The 21,251-nt window shown below is 41.1% G+C and overlaps 1 protein-coding gene across 3 annotated transcripts in view; it reads right to left on the bottom strand.

Moving 5' to 3' along the window:
• LOC101172103 (phosphofurin acidic cluster sorting protein 2-like) overlaps window positions 1-8,308 on the bottom strand; it is a 51,310-nt gene extending 43,002 nt beyond the window's left edge. The window contains exon 1 of one of the 3 annotated variants that reach the window (XM_023962982.1): window positions 7,963-8,308. In XM_023962982.1, the coding sequence (XP_023818750.1) occupies window positions 7,963-8,168 (206 nt within the window). In that variant the 5' untranslated portion in view covers window positions 8,169-8,308. The remainder of the gene's footprint in view (window positions 1-7,962) is intronic. The other 2 variants (XM_023962983.1, XM_023962984.1) reach the window with 2 other exon arrangements.
• Between the last annotated feature and the right edge of the window lie 12,943 nt (window positions 8,309-21,251).

The following is a 21,251-nucleotide window of genomic DNA, read 5'->3' as shown; positions in this document are numbered from 1 at the left end:
TATATGTATATATACATATATATATGTATATATATGTATATATGTATATATATACATATATACATATATACATGTATATATATACATATATACATATATAGGGATCGATTGGCCATTCTGCATGTCAATCATGGACTACTCGGTGAGGATTTTCATTCGCTGACGGATTTTTTAGAAATATATTAACATTTTTTTGGTTATTTATCTTTGCTGGCCTGCGATCTACCATCATGTCCATGAAGATCGACCGATCCATCGTGATCGATGTAATGAGCACCCCTGAAGTATAGCTTCCGTCTAGATGTTCTGTTTGACACCTCTTCATTGTGGTCCGTCTCTCCAATGTGTTTACCAGCATATTCACTGCTATTCCATCAACATCCCAAATGACCCAATTACCTGCAAAGCACTTTAATTGGACTCATGAATCAGGACCAATTCAATTCAATTTATTTTATATAGCCCAATATTACAGCGCAGTTGTCTGAACCAGTTAAACGTGACCTAAGACGACGTCACAAATAACAGGAAAGGTGAGAGTTCTGAGAAATCTGTTGAAGAAAGCAGTTTATCTCCACATATAGACAGAACTGATGACAGAGCTGATGAAAAGATGCTTCAGATGCAGCCTGTGCTCCTAAAGTGATGCATCAGAAGAATTAAATATCAATACAGCCACGAGGTTATTGTGAGGGATGCTTCATGTCGACTCCATCACCTCCTACGCTGCTAACATTGCTGCCAGTGCAGTAATTAATCTGGGGCTAAGTGACCGGTCCAAAAGATGATACGCTCCTCCAGGAGAAAGATCATGACACACAATGTACGGTAGTTGAAGATGATATTACAACAAAAAACATGACAACTAAATACGGTGCATCTTCCAATAAACGCCGGGTCTTAACTGGTGCTCGTTACTTTACTATGGCAGGGCTCCTTTAAGGAAAGGAGAATTAATAACTTGGAACGGACAATGTAATGGCACTAACTATAAATATTTATTTTATAAAAATAAATGGGTGCAGTGGTTAGCACTCTCACCTCACAACCAGAGTTTACATGTTCTCCTTGTGTGTGTGTGGGTTTTCTGCGGGCACTCAGACTTCCTCCCGCAGTCCAAAGACATGTTTCATAGGTTAACTGATGTTTCTGAATTAGGAGTGAGCGTGAAGCCCTGCAACGGACTGGTGACCCATTCAGGGTGTGTCGCGCCTTTACCCCACAGTGCTTGAGTGGGCTCCAGCAACCGGGCCGTGACCCAGAAAGGGATTAAGCAGGTTCTAAAGATAGAATATGTCTATTTTAACAATGGATGGATCGATGATAGCAAACACAAACATTAAACAACCTTAAAAATATTTAGCAGTACCTTTGTTAATATCCTCAATACTCATATTTATTTTTATTGAAGACACAGAAATACCTGGAGCACCAGTCTAACTTAGTTCTATTTTTTTGCCTTTAAAGACCCATTCCAATGAAAGTTGTGTTTCAGGTGTTTTTAGCATTGTTCTTGTCGCATTTTTCTATTGAAAGAGGACATATATAAAGAAAACAAAGATTAAAATAGCATTCCTGAGTATCCCTTTATTCAAATCACTGTGAATTGCCATAAGCCCCCCTCCTCTGCTCCATTCTGATAATCCACCTGCAGACAAATGGATCTCTAAACGTCTTTGTTTTCCTCATCTAAGTTGGAATCTGGATCAGAACTGGACGGCTGGACAGCTACGATATTGCTCACCATTATTGTTGCAGCGGTAATGTTAGATTGCGGTTTGAGGGGCTGTAAGCTAGCAGGACAGTATGTAAACAAAGGGATGATGGGAAACTGGGGCAGGCTTACGCCATGCCATTGGTCCCCCCCACAACTCAGAGGTGAATTTCTAATAAACGCCTGCCGCTCTGCAGACACTTTGTCCTAGAAAACGACACAGAGTTTTGGATTTTGTTTGAAAAAGGAAATAATTATCATTAAAAAAACCCACTGGGAACACTTTGAAAATGGATCAAAAGATGATGGGAGTGAAACTTAAAGCCTGGTGTCTGCGGTAAAAGACGGTGTGGTTTCTGGTAGATCATATCAAAAAACATTCAAGCAGCCTTCCAAACCACCCGTGTGTGGTAACCTCACAACATTTGAATCAGGCTTTTGTTTTTTTGGTTGCATAAACATGCAATGTGTAGAGAAATCCACTATATCTGCATCAGAAGGCGATCTCCCTCTGGCACAGAAAGTTGGACCCCTTTTGCTTTCTGGGACCCACGGAAAGGCCCACACAAGAATTGAGATTTTCTCCCATTCAGCGGTCCAGGCAAAGGGAAAAGAATATTTCTTCTCCAAGTAGGGAATTCACCATGACTGTTCAGGACATGTTTGCCGTACAGCAGCAGATTGAGTCAGCAAACCGACAATCAGCAGCTTCAACCTGGCCTCCTCTCCCCAGAGTCTGTTGTTAGTGAACAATAGAGCTGGAAAGACATGGAAGCAGAAGAGCTTCAGTTGCAATCACGGCTCTCCGGCTGCCAGGAATGCGAAATGCTTCCCAAGGAAATTCCTCCTCCCCCAGGAAAGAAGGAAAGCAAGAGAATTCTGACACATCTCAGGCAGTGGGAGTGAGGATGAAAAAGGGAGTGAAGGCGTTGATTGGTTGACTGTTACCGAAGAGTGTGAACAGAACACTGGGTCATGCTGCCAAGATGGGACTTAGATTATTGGAACCCACTGACACATGAAGGAAATACAAAACATGAAAAGCATGCTGATGCACATGTAACTATATGTTTAGCTCAGGCGGTAGGTACAGCAGCCAAAGGGTTGGCGGATCAATCCCCGCTCTCCCCAGCCAGCGTTCTTTGTGTAGTTTATTCGTACTTCTTCCGTGGTTTTAACGTGGTTCGTTCGTGACACATCTGTGAAAATTTCATGTGAAGACCACAACTTTTCTCACTTTTTTTATGTATGTTCACGTATGATCAGTTTTCAGAAGCCATTTGTTTAAAAGTATGTAAATATGACCCTGCTGCTGTGAAATATTGCTGTGTCACTGTCCTAAACTGGAACTGGATTGTGGGGTGGAGGGGGCCTGTTTATAATTCCAAAAGGAAGCAGTGGATTAAGCAGCCAGTGTCAGAGTGTGCTGCATCAGATTACGAGTTCCTCTTTTCCTGTTATGAAATCAGATGATCTCAACTCTCTGTTTAAGAGAAGCAACATCCCTGATTTAAGAGGAACTTCCTTATTTTTTTTAGGTAAAATGGGAAATTAAGGGGGAAATTATGCAAACAAACAGGTCTTTCTTTATTTCCCCTACTGGATTTAGGGTCTAACGCAGGGGTCGGGAACCTATGGCTCGCGAGCCATATATGGCTCTTTTGATGGTCACATGTGGCTCGCAGACAAATCTTTAGTTATACTTTTATTTCATTAGACCAGTCCTTCTCGGGCGCGATGCGATGCAAGAGGCGCGCAGTAGTGGTGGTGCTTGGAGAGAGAAATCTGCGCCAGCACTAGTATAAGTTTACTATTATCTATTATTTCACAGAGTTTGTACCAGCCGGAAACCTGTGAATTGCCGTGCCTAAAACTGCGCCCTCCCGTCTCTGAGAAAGAGCGTGCAGTTGCGGGGACGGGACGTCTGAGGAAGAAAGCAGAGGATGGGGGGGTTGTGGGGACAGGCCGCAGGTGAATCGCGCAGGGATTGTAAAAACGTAAAACCCGCTTCCCGTCACTCACTGCAGCGTATGAATGTGTGTTTGGCTCCGCGTCTGCATGTGATAAGAATGTCTCACATCTACAGAACATTCAGACCTACGATCACGTTTAAAGTCCCAACGCCTGCATGAAGCAGAAACTCACCACGTATCAACCGGACTAGACCATCAGCAAAACCACCACGAGAAATACTCATCATTTATTAGCAACAGCATAACAACGTTATTAAAAAGAATCCACAGACTTATTGTACTTTAAAAATGTTGAAATTACATCAAAGCACACATTCATTTGTATATTTAGTTTTAAACATATTGTCGCGGACTGAGTTTGACTTGGCTGTTGGGCCGCGTTAAAAGTTCTGGAGTTCAATGAACGCATCAAGCAGAGATCTGATTGGCTCTCAGTTCTGTCGCTCAGCCTGTTGTTAGGTAGTTTGGACCAATGGGGTTCAGCTATGGGCCGAATAAGGAAAATGGGAGGGCTGGAGCGGGAGGGGGGAATATAAAGTTGGGAGAAGTGCTCTCGTCTCAGCGGGAGAGATTCAGGAGTTGCTGAATTAATTGTACGGCGTTTGTTGCGGTCTGCAGTAACCAGAATAAAGAACCTTAAAAAAGGGTAGGGTTTCCGTGCCTCAGTGACACTACATTGTTGTATGGCTCTTTCGAAATTACATTTCAAAATATGTGGCGTTTATGGCTCTCTCGGCCAAAAAGGTTCCCGACCCCTGGTCTAACGGGTAACACACAGAAAATAACAAATGAAAGTAAAAAGATCAGGATCTCAGACGATGCGGAGACAAGACCCTAACAGAGAAACCTTCAGTACGCAGTAAATCCTGCATCCATGATCCATCACAATGTGATAAAACATTTGATGTTTACGTGTCTACTGACCTAGAAGACAGAACTGCATTGCTGCATTCCTATCTTGACTCTTTTGTCTCTTTCATTTGTTGACACAAATGATGCACATCAGTTTGATTCGCCGAATAGAAAGAAAGAAAGATCTGATGAGAGTCTGCAAAGCCCGCTGAGATAAGGCTCTGACCTTAACAAGACAGCTTGTGACTCAGATGAATCTAATGAGCAGAGAGGATGCTCTACAGACCAGAGAGACCCTGATGGAATGGCCTTCTTACAGCACATTCTATTCATCAAGTCAGATCTGTAGACGCAGCATCTGTGAGGAGCCGCATTAACCTGGATACAAGACAGAAAACCATCCAAACCTCACCAATAATTCATGCTTTGCACAGAATCTAATAAAACCAAAACTCAGACAACCTCCCCCGTACTAAAAATCAGAACATGTGATGAACATATCTCATAATAAACTAAGACCATCATAGACTGAAAACACTTAAATGAAACGTCCCTGTCTTTCTAAATAAAGAACAATTCTTCCTAAAATAACAGGAGAAACAGCTGCTCCCAGAGGTCTCTTGGTCTAAAGCTGCACACCAAAGAAGGAGATCATTCTCAAGCACAGACAAACCAACGATAAACTTCACACACAAGATGTCAACGACTGCAACCGTTACAAGAGCTCGGACTTTTTGATCAGAATCAGCAATCCTTTTATTGTCAGTGTTGCACAAGACGCTTGTGACACAATAAAAATTCTGGTGCTCTCTCCAGCTGTTCGTACAATTATACAAGTCACGGATATGTATAATTGTGTCCATATATACATACATACATATGACTTCTTAAGTACTTCTGTAATCACACACTGTTGTGTTTTTCACATACCTGATCAGAGTCGTCAACAGATGGTGTGATGTGACGTATATGAAATAAAATACAACCGTGTGATGACAGAAGAACCTAAGTCACATACAGGTGTGTATATATATATATATATAAGCTAGCAGTAGAGAGTGAACAAAGGGATGATGGGATATCTGCGGCGGGTTAATTCTGCACCAACAGCCCCGCCCACAACTCAGAGGTGAATTTCAAATGCAGTATTAATAATTAATAATAATAACAGAGTTTGTATTAATAACTATATATTTATTATTAATAATAATCCATTAATAATAATAATAAATATATTGAAATAGTCAGTTCATGAGGAATGGTCCAGAAAAGGGGAAAGAGAAATGAAGCATTTCTAGAATAATTCAAGAAAAACTAAACTAAAGCTGGTTGGTTAGTTAGAAGCTGGTTGATTTTTTCTGTGATCTTAACTTAGATCATCATTAATTATCTCTTCTGCTAGACAGATAATAAGGATTTATTCTAAAACAGCAATCTGTTTCATGTAAACATAGTATGTTTTTACACGAGGAACTGAAACTGTTCTGCAACAAATATGGATCCACTAGTAAACAGCAGATTCATTCTCTGTGTTCTGCTGTAAGACGGATAGGAAACCCTGTGGTGTCTGCTGGTGAAGCTAGAAAGCAATCTTAGTCCAGACACCAATCAGTCTAACCTTAAACAAAACCATACATGCAAACGTGTACCATTTTCTGAATAAACTGAACAAAAGGAAAATCTCACTTGACTGGGAGGTTTATCTCAACCTTAGGGCTTAAATCCAAAAGGTGGATCAGTAACAAAACTTGTCAGGAGACGGGTTGGATAAAGCTGACAAATGCTTTTCAAGGTGGATTCAATATGTTTTAAGCCTTCTTTTTTTCTTTCAATGTTATCAAGCTAACTGCAAAGGAATAACAGACAAAAACGGCATTGGGAGAGGCTTGGTTTTTGAATCAGTAATAAAAGCCTTATGTCTTCATTTGAACGCATGCCACTAAACTGGACACACAATTTGTTGAGAAGAAGCCAACAGCTGCACTCAGAGTGACCCAGCCCCTGAAAGAATGCAGAGGCAAAATCCCCAAAACAGTCTGGAGAGGAGCTCTGCACAGCTCTGCACACCAGTTCATTCTGCAGCCTCAAACACGGATGAGCCGGGGCTTATGGAGGAAGTAAAGGACTCCACATCAAAGACTAACAGCCAAAACAAACATGCAATCGTTTGGTTAATAATAATAATCACCAACAAGTTTTGAAACGATGATTTACAGTTATCTAGTGTAATCTGCAGTGTGGGAAAGTAGATATGATTAGTGCAAAATGCATGACTGCACTGGCGTGATCTTTGTCCATAAAACCTTTAGGACACAGTCACTTAAAAAAAGCATTTTTCCCCTGTTGCTTCCAAATGTGCCATTTTTCCACAACAGGACAGTTTTCACATATGGATTTCAAAGCTCAGCATGTCTGCAAGTTAATCGAGCACGTCATCTTCCAGTTATGCAGATGCAAAAGCAACAGCGTGCAAACAAGCGCACATGCACGCTCACAGCAAAGGAAACCCTCCCCTCACAAGCCAACTTCTGTTCCAATGAGTGAAGCAGATCTGGGTCAAAGCTGATTAATGCGCCTGCAGCCCCCCCAGAGGTTTTTTGGTCAGGTGGCAAAACTGCACACTTACTTGTGAAACAAAAAAACCTGCAAAGTAAAGCAGTGACGACAAAACGTGTCAACAAAACAAAACTGATGAACAGCCTGAGGGTGAGAACCTTTGCAACCACAAAACGACCAAAATGTAATTTCTATTTTCCCCTTTTGGTTGTGTTTCTGCTGATGCTTTGACACAAACATGAAAACAAACAAACAACCACAGAGTTGTGTTGATGTACAGGGCCAGCCAGCTGCTCGCTGCAGCCAGGACGAAAAGGATGCCAATTATGCCGCCGGCATCCATGTCCCTGTATTTATAGACCCGTTATGTAGCTATTAGGTGGCGGGCGCTCCGTAAATCTCAGCGGGCGCGTGGCCGCAGGAGCACGCGGCTCGCGCAGCCTGCGCGCGGACGACCGCCGCAGTTCCGACGGAACTTTTGTTTGCTAGTTCATCTAACGGTCTCTAAACAAATTGATTACACCCCATGTTTACACTAACACTCCAGGCACTTCAACTGCTTCTGTGAAATTAAGGCGTCGTCATGTTGCCAAACTTCAAAAGCACTAAATATATACATTTATTGCGATTAAATAAAAAAAGATTAAAGTATATTTCAAAACGAGACGTTAAGCGCCCGTCCTATTTGCTAGGTAGCATTAGCATTAGCCACCTTGCTAGCTAGCTTGCCAGTTAGCCAATCCGACAGTGTTTAGGATGTGTTGCGGTGGGCGTTTTTTTTTTGCCGTTATTTTTATTTATATCTGTTTCCTTCTCTCCAAACCCTGCAGGTGATGTGTGCTCTGTTGGGACAATGAGGAGTTTTACCTCGGAACGCAGCTGGGGGATGAGCGATCAATCTCCCAGGTTGCAAAGAGGTTCATGGGTACAGGCATGCTGCCCGAGCCGGAGCCCATGACCACAGCCCCGGCTAGCGCTCCTGTCGGGAGGGTGGTCGGTGAGGGTCCACCGCCGCTGCCCGGGTTCAGGAAAGCGGCCCGCACGCCTCCTCTCTCCACAGCCGCCGCCATCATTACCGCTACTGCCTGGGAGCAGTTCTAGTAAAGGGTCGGACAAACGCGGGAGCCGCTAAGCCCTGTACCGCCTGCTCCTGTTCGTTCGGTCTCCCAGCTTCCCTTCATCGACTGTGGATGGTGATGGGCGGGGCGGGGCCTGTCACTGAGAAAGGGAGCAGCGGGGCGGGGCCTGTCACACGGAATGGGAGCAACGGGGCGGGGCATACCACTGAGAAAGGAACTAGCCGGGCGGGGCCTATGGCTCAGAAAGGGAGCAGCGGGGCGGGGCGTCCAGTGAGCAGCAGGCCCCTAAAGATGCATCTCACCACACCTTAAAGGCTTAAAGCCATTTAACATAAACATGTATTCAATTTTTTTTAGCTTTATTTAAAATTAATATTTCTGATGTGAAAAGTAGCGAGGGCAGGGCATCCCTGCATCACCACACTTTGCATTACATAGGGGGTGCAACAATTCATTTTCCCCACAATTCGGTTCAAACCTTGATTTTTGGGTCTCGGTTTTGTTTCGTTTTGACATGTGTTTTTTTTCATTACAAAGGAAAAGCAAAAAAATAAATAAATAAATAAATTCAAGAAAACATTTTAAATGAGCTAATAAGCAAGTAAGAATCAGGACGACCTTTCAGTTTGCTTGGTGGCTTGGTGTAATGTAATAAAACAATAAACAAAAAATCCTTCTTACGTGTTCTTATGAGTTTGACACCTTCAGTGTAAACATACTGGTATGCAATAGCAAAGATTCACTTTCCCCACGATTCAATTCAATGGAGTAAAAATACGGTTTAGTTTTAAGACCAAATTCCAGAAATGACCCAACCATCACACCAGGGCAGGCGTCTGCAACCTTCAACACTGAAGCCGGCTTCTCATGAACCAAAACTTTTTAAGAGCCGCAAGATCGTCCTGCAGAAAAATACAACACGTCTTTGTATTATTGTTATATATTCAATCAATCAATTTGTTTATATATATATATATATATGTGTGTGTGTGTGTGTGTGTGTGTGTGTGTATATATAGATATGACTGAACTTTTGCTTTTTGGGGGATGAATAAAAACTTGGCAGTATAAATACAAGACACCATTTTAATCTCATTTTAGGCAGATATGAGCTAAATAAGTCTACTTTGGGGCATGGTTCATCATCCTTTTTCCCTTTTTATTCATTTTAATCCAAATCTGAATATGATTTTTTTGTTTTAGACCCAATGTAAAAAGTATATGAAGGCCGTACAAATACTTGTTTTTCTGTTTTCTCCTTGGACAGAAACCAAACATTTGTTTTGCTTCAAATGGACGCTAACAATACAGTGAGCTGAAAGAAGATCAACTTTTTACTAATATTTTACTCAGTAATTAAAATGTGTGCATTCTGGAGGAACGGTAGATCCCACTGGGCCTCTTGATCGTGATTTCAACAGCAATATATGAAACAAAAACTTTGCTCATGTTAGGAGACATAAATGAATAAATTTATCAGACTAAGTTTCAATCTCTGTTCACTAGTACCCTTATTCTGTAAAATATCATTTTACTTTTTGTCAGCCACAATGAGGGAGGGGTGAGGCCCTGGAGCATCATGTTGCAGACCCCCACTCTATAAAGGGCTAACTTGAGGGCCCAACACAAGGCTATGCTCACTTCATGTGGTCTCCACGCTGTCGTTCGAGTAGATTTCAGGTGACTGGAGCCTCACATCTCAACCCCTCAGGGTTCACACTGTCAGCCAGAAAACATGCAAAAATTGGACCAAAGATTCACATTTTTATTTAGATGTTTATTCATTGGACATGTAAAGTTAAATCTTGTTCCAGCTTCAGCGTTTTAGAAACTTTTGCTGAAGATTATTTGTGTTTGGACCTTTTTGAATTGTTTTGCTAGCGTGTTCCCTTGCATGCCAACTGCTACTCTGATTGCAAACTGGCCTTTTATAGATAAATAAACTAAATTAAATAGAATATCTTGTGGTTGTTTTGTATTTTATTTTTAAACTCTGATGTTAATTTTCAACATCTGACCGAAATTCTGATTTAAAGCCAACAGCACAACTTTAACGTGAAGAAACATATGTACAGTATGAGTCACACAGCCAAGTGATACGTAAGCATTTTCTCCACCAAAATGGAAAAATCTGACAATTTATGAAAACTTGCAGCTCATCTACACACACATTATCTTTTTTATACGTGTTCATAAAATCTTAAAGGCTGGCATTTTTGCAATTTTCCACTTATATGCATGCTCAGCGTAAAAAACAAGGTGTGCAAAGTCAAGGTTTGAACAGAAAACAGTCAGAACAATATTTACTTTTATGATTTATTGCTGTATTTTATGAAGTTTTATTAATATAAGGTGAAAAAGTAACAGTGGAATGATCCAATCTCCATGATAGTTGAGGTTTGACTTTTGTTTTGTCAAAAAGTATCACAAGAACACATCTAAAAACAAATAGTATATCAACTTGTTTTATAAACATACTTTCCTTCTAGAATAATCCCTTTTAAACCTCTGAAGAAACTCAAAAGCTCTCTGGGTGGAGTCAATTGATGAGAGTCTTCAGACTTATGCCCACATTTCCTGTCTTCCTCCAGGACACAGAAATCTGTAACATTATTGACTTTGTCAAGTTGTTCTTTTTTACTTCCATTAGAACAGGAATCTCCTTTATTCCTCCTCCAGGGCCTGCAGGCTCCTGTGCAGCTACCACTCCGTTCTGTAACAAAAGAGTTTATCTGGGAAGGTGGAAGGCAGTTGGGTAATCTTTTTGTTGTTTTTTAATTGTGCTTTGCAGGTTTCGCCCAGCCGATTGCCTAACCGTGGAGTTTAAGCCAGTCTGCCCACTCTCCAACTGCCACGAGCTGCAGGTCTCATCAATCTTTCCCATTCCAAGTCGAGTCAGCGCCGGCGAGCTGAACTGTAACAAAGGTTAGGTATTATCCTACCCAGAATCTAGCGTGTTTAACTCTTGATGAATTACAGATTCATGTTTGATTTACAGTTGTGGCCTATGATTTAAATATGTACGCCTGGTCTCATAAAGCAAAAAACAGTCAACTGGAAAATTATCTAGGAGGAGCGGCCTTTCCAGAAGAAAATGCAGCGTTGAATGAAAACAAAACTTAAAGGGTCATAATTGGAAAATAAATAAAATAAAATAAATAAATAAAGAAATGATCAAAGTTGACCATAAATAAAGTTAAAACAGCACAATAACAAAAAATACATGTTTGTGAAAAATTCCAGAGCCGGGTATCGAACCAGCGAGCTTCTGCACCAAGGATTCCCCATTTATTTCAATGGAGGCAGAAATCCTGGAAATCCTGGAATATCTGGAAAAGTTCAAGGATTTGAAGGACCAAAAGTCAGAGCAGGAAAAAGCTGAAACATTTGGATAGTTGAATAGTTCAAATAAGTGACAAACTGTAAAAGGAGTTAGGCGCCAAAAAATACCGGAAGACACTAGAATAAAGAGAGAAACAGGAAAACAATGGTTGAAGGATTTATAGCATTCAACCAATGATTGGTTTGTTTCTGTCGGGAGGTTTGCTCGAAATCTTTGGAGTAGATTTTTGGGAGTTGAGTAGAGATTAGTATAACATAAAAAGTGTTCATTCAAATTCTTCTTTTTATTTCACTGTACGGTTTTTAACAGAAGGACTTTATTATCAAAACCGTGTCTCAGCTGCTCTTGTATTACACCTGGCACTGTAGTTGCTTCATTCACAGCTCACCAGATGAAGTGTTGTGAAACAGGAACTGTGAGTTAAGACAGCCGACCTGACTTGACTGGACACGCTCCAGAGGGTTGGGTTACGTGATACCGTAACAGTAAAGCCAGCAAAAAAAGTGTAACTGATGTGAAACACTTCATGACGTGCAGAATCAGACCAAGTGAAGAATGTGTGCAATAAAAAACCTAAAATGGGTTTTCCGGTTGTGCAGTGATGCAATGTGCAAATATTACTCTGTCTGGAGGAACGTCTTCTGCTGACAACGGGAAATGTAATTTTAACACTAAAAGTCCCACTCCGATCATCTTCTGATCTATTTTTAAAGCGTTCCCAGTGGTCTTTTAAGTATTTTTTAAATTGGATTATTTTTATCCCCCCATAAAACGTGTCGTTTTCTAGGACATAGTTTGTGCAGAGTGGCAGAAGTTCATAAGAAATTCACCTCTGAGCTGTTGGCAAAAACATCAGAAACAGGATTTTATGGAACTGGGTCTTTTATAAAGCATTTAAAGAAAGTTACACTTCAGATCAGATCTCCACTCTGCAGCGTCATGTTTTTGAAGCGTTTTTTTTATTTTGTATGCTTTGGAGCTCGTCTCTCAGACAAAACTTCTCCATTTTGCAATCTTCCACCTAATGATTATGCAGGAAAAGTCTTTTTGTTTCATGAGAAACTTCTATTGTAGGCCATATTTGTTTTTCCAATGAAAATGCTTGCAGCCACTTTATTTCAGCTTTATTGTTTATTTTCGGCTTAAAAAGAACTTCTTAAACATGCAAATCAGTCATTTTGGGACATTTTGAAATGTCCTTTATGAGAAAATAGAAATAGTTTCAAAGTTTACGTTTCACCACAGTCCATATCTTTCCTCATGGGTGTTAAATATTTAGAAAATGCACATGCAGTATGTTAATGCATTGACACACAACTTCCTCTTCTCGTCTTATTAAACTGAATTATTGTCAAAATTCAAAATTACACAGCCCTTTTTCCATTTGGAACAGTCAAATCTAAAATATAAGGCAGTGTAGGATTTTACAATTAGAAAACTAGAATAAAGTCTAAGCAGCACATGAAAACGATATATATAAAAAAAGAGAGTAATAGGTCATAAAAAGAACTAAAACATAGACATATAAATCCAAACTAAAAATGGCAATAAAAAAAAAAGGCATAAACCGATAAACAGTTTGAGAGATTTATGGCTTTCTTTTTATGTATTTTTTGAAGGGATTTATTAAAAAAAAAAGCAGGAGATTATTTTTGAAATACAAAAAAAGTGGCGTGTCTTTCAGTAAACATCATTTATGATTTTTTTTTTAACCTAAAAGTAACAAAATTATTAAAAATAAATGGAAAATTCCTTTTCTTAAACAACCAAATTGAATATCAAAGTATGAAAATGTAGGGATTGAGTTTTTTGTTGAAAGCTAATTATATAAATCATTCCAGGACATTTTAACCAAAATGCAATCATGAAACAGGTGCTTTTGAGTTTCAATATCTTTTTGTACATGGGCCATAAATGATCTTGTATATTAAATCTGACACGTAAAAATTCCTCACATGATGGATGTCATTCATTGTTTCAAAGTGGACCTGATTTTATTTTCTTTTGGAGGTAGGGGAAACGAAAGAAAACATGATCTAATGTGACAAGTGTCTGTTTTTGAAAAAGTTTGTGACAGAATTTTCCTCCCCTCCCAGAGAACTCGCCATGATGTCAGTGTATCTTTTGAGCGCAGCGCCATCTAGTGTCTGAAAGATGTTTTTTTACTGTTTTCAGCCCCACGTCGTGATCTGTCCAGTAGATGGCACTCCATCCGCACTGCTGGAGTCTAAATAATGTTTCCTCTGCTTCTCTGTTCCCCCCTTTTTGACTCCCCCAGTCTGTCGACACCCCTTTGAGTGGATCTCCTCCTCCAAGAGCGAGTGGGAGCAGATATTGTGACACATCAGATGCTCCTGCAGCACCACAGTCTCAGACTGACACTTAATAAGCAAGTCTATTATTGAACGCTGCTGAGGAGAAAAAACAAATACAGTTGACGGCACACAAACATGCAACAACAGCTTTGCATCAAAGTGCTCCAGAAAACACAGGACTGTGAGTGCAGAAGGAGATTTCAGGACATTCTTCCTTCAGAGGAGCCGGCTGACAGTCCGACAAAAGCAGGAGAGCCGTCCCTGCATGTTTGGCGAAAGCCTCTTGTGTTTCTCCTGACACCTGTTTTCTCCTAAACGCAGAGCAAAACAACAGAGACATGTTTTGCAAGCACATCCTTATTTTTAGCAGTCATCTGTTGTTTCAGCGTCGTCACTCTGTGCACGCATGTGCCGCCCCCGCACCATCAAAAAGGCTTAAAAACAAAACTTTAATGAAAAAAAAAACAAGACTTTTTTCCAACCGTGGCACAGAGTGTGCTCAAGCAAGTCTAAAAGTAAATCTTTGTGGAGTTTTTAAAAAACCTGAAGAACAGTCAGAGCAGCGCAGAACTTTTCAGGACCAGGACAAGAATTATGGAGGAGCCTGCAGATATTTTCAACTCCAGAATCAGAAAAAACAGGAAACAGGCTGGATTTTACCGCAGTTTGGCAACACACAATGAATCAATACTGACAATGTCATCATTTTTCTAGAAGCAAATCCATCAGATCTGTCAATCGCTTGCAGGTGGGGGCCTGCATTTGGGCCGCACGGACACATTCATCAAACGGCACAGAAAGGATGACTGCCAGCCATAAACTGACCCCTGCAGTGAACAGCAGCATGCAGGCCTGCATGCTACCTGCAGCACTTCCATTCTTCTGCTCCTCCAGAGACTGACGAGTCAACATCTGCTTCCTTAACTCGTTTCATGCTGAGTGACTTCACACCTGAAAGAGAAGCAGATCAAAGTACCTCCACCTTCTGCTCCGTTTTTAGCTTCAACAGAAGGAAGTCGTTGTTTCCTGCAGGTTTGATTGAGCTTTCAGTTCTCACTGATGCGTTTTACACCGCAGTCGTCTCCTGGTTAACCTCACAGTGCCTCAAAGCTGAAAGGAGGTCTCATTCATGAGGGAAGCTGGATCCACTGACAGCTCACAGAGATGGCTGTTTGGTAAGCAGTCTATTTGTAATCCAGTGGAAAGACCGCCATGCTCCAGGATCTAAAGGAGCTGATCGATCGGCCGCATGCATCGTCCTCTCCGTGCTCCTCTCACTGCTAATCACACCACCGACAACCGAAGAGGCTGGAGAGAAACTGCAGTTAATTCATTAATGCTAGCACATGGAGGATGTCACTTCCTGTAGACTAGTTAAGACTCAATCATATTTCTTGACTTCAGAACCACCTCAATGCCAGAAGAACATCTCTGAACACACAACATGTGCCATTGTTTCAACACGGTTCTGGAAACATTCCTCAGACTTTGGTCCATGTTGACGTGACAGCATCACTCAGTTGCTGCAGGTTTGTCTGCTGAACATCCATGATGCTGGTCTCCCGTTCCACCACATCCCAAAGGTTCTCTACTGGGTTCTGGTGACTGTGGAGGCCGTTTGAGTCCAGAGAACTCATTGTCATGTTCTAGAAACCAGTTTGAGATGATTCCAGCTTGATGACATGGAGCCTCATCCTGCTGGAAGTAGCATCAGAAGATGGTCCACTGTGGTCAGAAAGGGATGGACATGGTCAGCAACAATACTCAGGTAGACTGTGGTGTTGGAACCATGCTCAGTTGGTACAAAGAAAACATCCCCACATCATGACACCACCACCACCAGCCTGAACCGTTGATACAAGGCAGGATGGATCCATGCTTTCATGTTGTTGAGGCCAAACTCTGACCCAACCATCTGAATGTGGCAGCAGGAATGGAGACTCATCAGACCAGACAAGGTTTTTCCATCTTCTATGGTCCAGTTTTGGTGAGTCTGTGGGAATTGTAGCCTCAGTTTCCTGTTCTTAGCTGACAGCAGTGGTACCCGGTGTGGTCTTCTGCTGCTGTAGTCCATCTGCCTCCAGGTTGGACGTGTTGTTCTTTCAGAAATGCTCTTCTGCAGACCTCGGTTGGAACCAGTGGTTCTTTGAGCTCCTGTTGTCTTTCTATCAGCTGGAACCAGTCTGACCTCTGACATTAATGAGACATTTCCATCCACAGAACTGCTGCTCTCTGGATATTTTCTCTGTAAACCCTAGAGATGGTTGTGGGTGAAAATCCCAGTAGATCAGCAGTTTCTGAAATCCTCAGACCAGCCCGTCTGGAACCAACAACCATGCTACGTTTAAAGTCATCAATCACCTTTCTTCCTCATTCTGATGCTGCTTTGAGCTGCAGCAGATCATCTGGACCTTAGAAATTAATTTTTGTTTCACTATACAGAGATTAGAGTTGATTTATTTAAAACAAGGGACATCTATGGATTATTGCAAAAAGGTCTATGAAAATGTCAAGAAGATGTCATCATTTTTTTAACACGTTTGTTATTCATATATTTAACGTAATAATTGATGTCTGAAAAGTGTTTGATCTGTTTTATTGCAGTTTTCATTTAATCAAATCCAATAAACACATAAAACAATCCGATACACTGTCATGTAAAAACACTTATTAGTTCAGTTTAAATCTTCATTTCCGACCCACTAAAATGCATCCCCCACACATTTCAAATTCATAAAGATTTGCTGATATATGTCTGTTTGTATTCTGTACATGCAAATATCTATCAATAATCATATTTCTATAATTGGTTGATTGCTATAATGCATTGAACCCATTGTTTTCCTGTTTCTCTTTCTTTATTCTAGTATTTTCCACCGTTTTTGGGCGCTTAACTCCTCCTACAATGTTTCAGCTATTTTAACCATTCAACTATTCAAATGTTCAGCTCTTTCAGCTTTTTCCAGCTCTGACTTTTGGTCCTTCAAATCCTTGAAGTTTTCCAGATATTCCAGGATTTCCAGGATTTCTGCCTCCATTGAAATAAATGGGGAATCCTTGGTGCAGAAGCTCGCTGGTTCGATACCCGGCTCTGGCATTTTTCACAAACATATTTTTTGTTATTGTGCTATTTTCACTTTATTTATGGTCAACTTTGATCATTTCTTTATTTATTTTCCAATCATGACCCTTTACGTTTCATTTTCATTCAGCAATATAGCATTAAACCCTGGATTTTCTTGCAGCTCCTTCTAGTTTTTCTTAAATTCTTTAGTTTACTTGGTTCATAGCCCTGGTCAACATATGGATACATTTATCCATTATTCCACTTTAAGAACAAATGTACTTTGTACATATTTTTGTGTAGTTTGACCTGTGAGGCTGATTCACTGTGACAGACATGGTGGATCGGAAAAAAACGAGCTGCTGTGATCATAAATAAAATAAAAACTGCAGTCTGATCATAAATGACGCTTTTGTCTCGTAAAACAGAAATAACCTAAACAGGTTCATTGCAGCTTACACCAAGATATCACATTTGACGGCATTTATCATCATTTTGACCTTAGATTGAGTGAATTGAAGAGGTTTAGTTTTAGTTCGGAGGTGTCCTTTCCCTCGTTTGAGCTCCTCTTTCTTGGACGACGTGACAAACAAATGCAGCCCAGCGGGACGCAGACCTTTGACAAACATTAATGGACAAGTTGAAAGGCTTTATTCTCACAAACATCATGAAAAATTCTATTTATTTTTACAACAGGGCATTTTCAGGGCTTTTCTGTTTCCATGGACACCGTCCAACAACTGTTGTCTCACAGTTGTTCATGTGAGACACGTTTTTCTCCCGCAGGAGCATGGATACAGCTTCGCCTTTAAGAATGTAGTTTTTATTTAGTGCCACATATTAGCGCAATAAAAAGAGATGTATGACTTGGAGAAGTGGCTGCTTTCAACACTTTGTTTTAAAGAGAAAATCTCATTTGAGGGTTCAGATGAAAGAAAGACTCTTCAGCGCTTTGATCACATTCCAAGTGGAGCACAGAAAGAAAATAAAGGGTGTCTTTTATGCCTTTAAGGTGTTTCTGCACACGACACATCTATTTTAGTCAGGATTTTATTTGCCAAGCAAATCAACATTTTATTAATCAACTTTTCTAGACATTTTTAAACGAATAATTACAGATCAAAGACGATCTATAGAACAGTTAAAAAAATGGTATAAAAGTAAAGATGGACCAAGTTAGAAAAATAAAAAAAAGATGGCACACATTTAAAAAATATCTGCAAATCAAAGACGTGATGTCATCTCTGAATTTAATCTCCGTCTTTTCAGCTGTGGCGTTCCACTGATCTCTGAAGAACGTACAAGCACGTTCCCCTGACATTCATTGTGTTGGCTTAGTAAAAAAAAAATTGGAGCCAACAAAGATAAGAGAAGAAGCTTTGAAAGCCATTTGCATAAATGTCAGAGGAAGCAGGAAAACAAAGGCTCCTGCAGACCTGCAGCGTCTCCTGCGATTGTGCCGGGCCTCGGCGAGGCGAGGCGGCCTCACAAAGGTAACTCTGGACAACAGCCAGGATCAGGAAAAGGTTGAGCAGCTTTTAAAATACCTATTTATGTAGAAGCAGCAAATACACCTGCCAGCCCCCTTCTCTATAATGCATTCAGATGGGAGTCTTTGTTTAGGGAAATCATTCTGCATTTAGATTTCCCAAAGCAAAAAAAAAAAAAAGGCAAAGAGGAGAACGTTTGGCTCGGCAGCACGCTGTTCAGAGAGGAGAATCGAGTCCTAATGAGTTATTTTAAACAGATTTTTGGGGTTTGGGGATTGTAGCCGGATTTTTCTCTGTTTTCCTCACCATTAACCTTCACATCCAAAGCCCCGGGATGGGTTTCTCCGCACTCCCATTCCTTTGAACTCAGCCCTAATTAAATCGCCTAAACTTCCCAGTCAAATCAGAAAGGTATCTGTGAGTCGCAGGATTCCCTCAAGTCACCGCATGCAAAAAAAAAGCCTCCATGGAAGAGTTGAGAAGGGCATTTTTTTTTAACAGTGATGGGGCCTTTTTCTGCAAATACTGATCATGTTGAGGATCCAAGATCAACACACAAAAATGACATTTCCCTTCAGACATTTTCAGATTGAGTCAGAGGTTCAGTCAGATGGTTGATAGTTGGGATTTTCATCTTAACGTCTCTACATAAAGCTTGACGGCAGCAGACTGAGGTGACAGATGGCTTTAGCTAAAGTTTTCCTTCAACTCTGTGTGGGGATGAGATCAGCCTCAGACAGGAGTTCAGTCAGCGTGGCATTAGCTCAGAGGATGCATGTCTGTTAGCAACACTACAGGCACAAACTGTGCAATAAACAAACGTTTTCCGTTAAAGTCCCACTCCGATCCTCCTTTAATCTATTGTCAAAGTCTTTCTAGTGGTCTTTTAATTTCAATAAGGAGAGAAAATTAAAGGATTTATTTGTGATAAATGATCATGAAGGCCATGGTTCTCGACCGGAGAAAGGTAGTTTGCCATCTCTCGGTGGGTGGAGTGTGCCTGCGCCAGGTGGAGGAGCTTAAATATCTCGGGGTCTTGCTTCTTTTGGCTCGGCTCTCTCTTCACCACAACAGACCGGTACAGTGACAGCATAACGACAGACGCCGCCTCCAATCTGCATGTTGAGCTCAAGCTCCGATCTTCCCTCACTCATGAACAAGACCCCAAGATATTTAAACTCCCCCATCTGGGGCAGGAGCACTCCATCCACCAAGAGAGAACAAACTACCATTCTCCGGTCAAGAACCATGGCTTCAGAACTTGCAGTCCGACCCTCATCCCAGCCGCTTCACATTCGGCCACAAACCGCCCCAATGTACACCGGAGGTCCTGGCTCAATTCAACCATCAGGACAACATCATCTGCAAAGAGCAGAGAGGAAATCCTGTGGTCCCCAAACCAGCAGAAATTTACATAAAAAACTTTTTAACCTTTATTTTATTTAATAACATCAAAACAATACACAACATCAGAATACAAAAAAAAATAATAAATGAAAAGGAGCAGAAAGAAGAAAACTTACATTACCTGCCCCCATAGCCTAATCAACAATAAGTAAATCAAGGTACATCAAATTAAAGAAAACTAACATGATCTTTATTCAAGTATTAAGCCCAGCCTGCATTTTGAACCAAAAAAATATATGCACATTTACTCCTTCAATTTTAATTAATCAACTACACAATATGATTGCGATTGTCTGAAAAAAGAAGACGGGGAATTTAGTTATTGATTTAGAGTGAGGGCTTGATTGAGGAGTGGAGCAGGAATACAGCTTACCTGGAAGTGAGGTGATCTTTCTCACAGAAACTGTGCCAGATGCCGTTTTTAGCCAAATTAGAAAAACCTGTGTCCTTTTCTAGGACATAGTTTCCCATCTCTCCCCCCCCCCCAGATCCCAGCGGTTCCAGACGAGGAAAACAAAGATGTTCATGGATCAGAATGGAGCGGAGCAGAGAGCTACAAGCTTTTTCCAACATTTTTTGGCTCTCGATTCAGATTGAAATGCTCAGAAATAAACTTTAAAGCTAATTTTCTTTATCCATGTCCGCATTCGTTTGAAAAAGCCACAAGAACGTGTTAAAAACACAATTTTCATCAGAGTGGCTCTAAAGCTGCTTTGATGTGTGTCGTCTTCTGGAGGCCTTCAGCTCCAAACCTGCGTAACTAAAAGATGCAGAAGCACTTCAGTGAAGAAGCTTCTGTGATAACGTCAACATGTTGCTGTTTTTTAATACTGCCCACGCAGCAATGAAAGTATGATCCATTTATCCAGGCTGCCGGCGAGGACCTGAAAGTGTCTCTGTTTTGAGCTGGTTAGTGCTCGTTAGCAGATAAAGTGGGCCCCGAGTTTTTGTCCTTGCTTGAAGTTGTCCTTTAGCAGGCACTGGGGTGTGACAGGAGGCAAGCGGCACGCTCTGAATGTCAACAAGCCACGCTTTGACCCCAACTTTGTCCATAACTTGTCACAGATTTCTCTCCCCCCTGTGCTTGTGGCGTGCTCCAGGCAACGTGGGAAACTGCCAAATCTGAATTCAAGCAGAGCAGAACGGGGAGAGCATCGCTCTGCAAACATCACCTGAAGGCCGACGGCAGAAAAACAGCGCCGTCTTGATCCTGTTGGTGAGCCTGTTGAAATGTCAGGCTTTTTTTTCCTGACCCTTGTCAGAACCAGCTCTGTCACAGAGCGAGGCCGGTACCATCAGCCTGACATTAAGGGAGGATGGGGACGCCTCGGGCGAAAAGCCATTTGGAGGTTCAAATAAGCTGCTGTATATTGAACACGCTGGGAAATGGAGCAAACAAGCACTTGCAGTTTACACCATGCTCCTGACATTATTAAAGTCTCAAATGTTACCTTTTCT

The sequence above is a fragment of the Oryzias latipes genome, chromosome 15, assembly GCF_002234675.1.
Source record: "Oryzias latipes chromosome 15, ASM223467v1".
Classification (NCBI taxonomy): domain Eukaryota; kingdom Metazoa; phylum Chordata; class Actinopteri; order Beloniformes; family Adrianichthyidae; genus Oryzias; species Oryzias latipes.
This window is presented reverse-complemented; position numbering and strand designations above follow the sequence as displayed.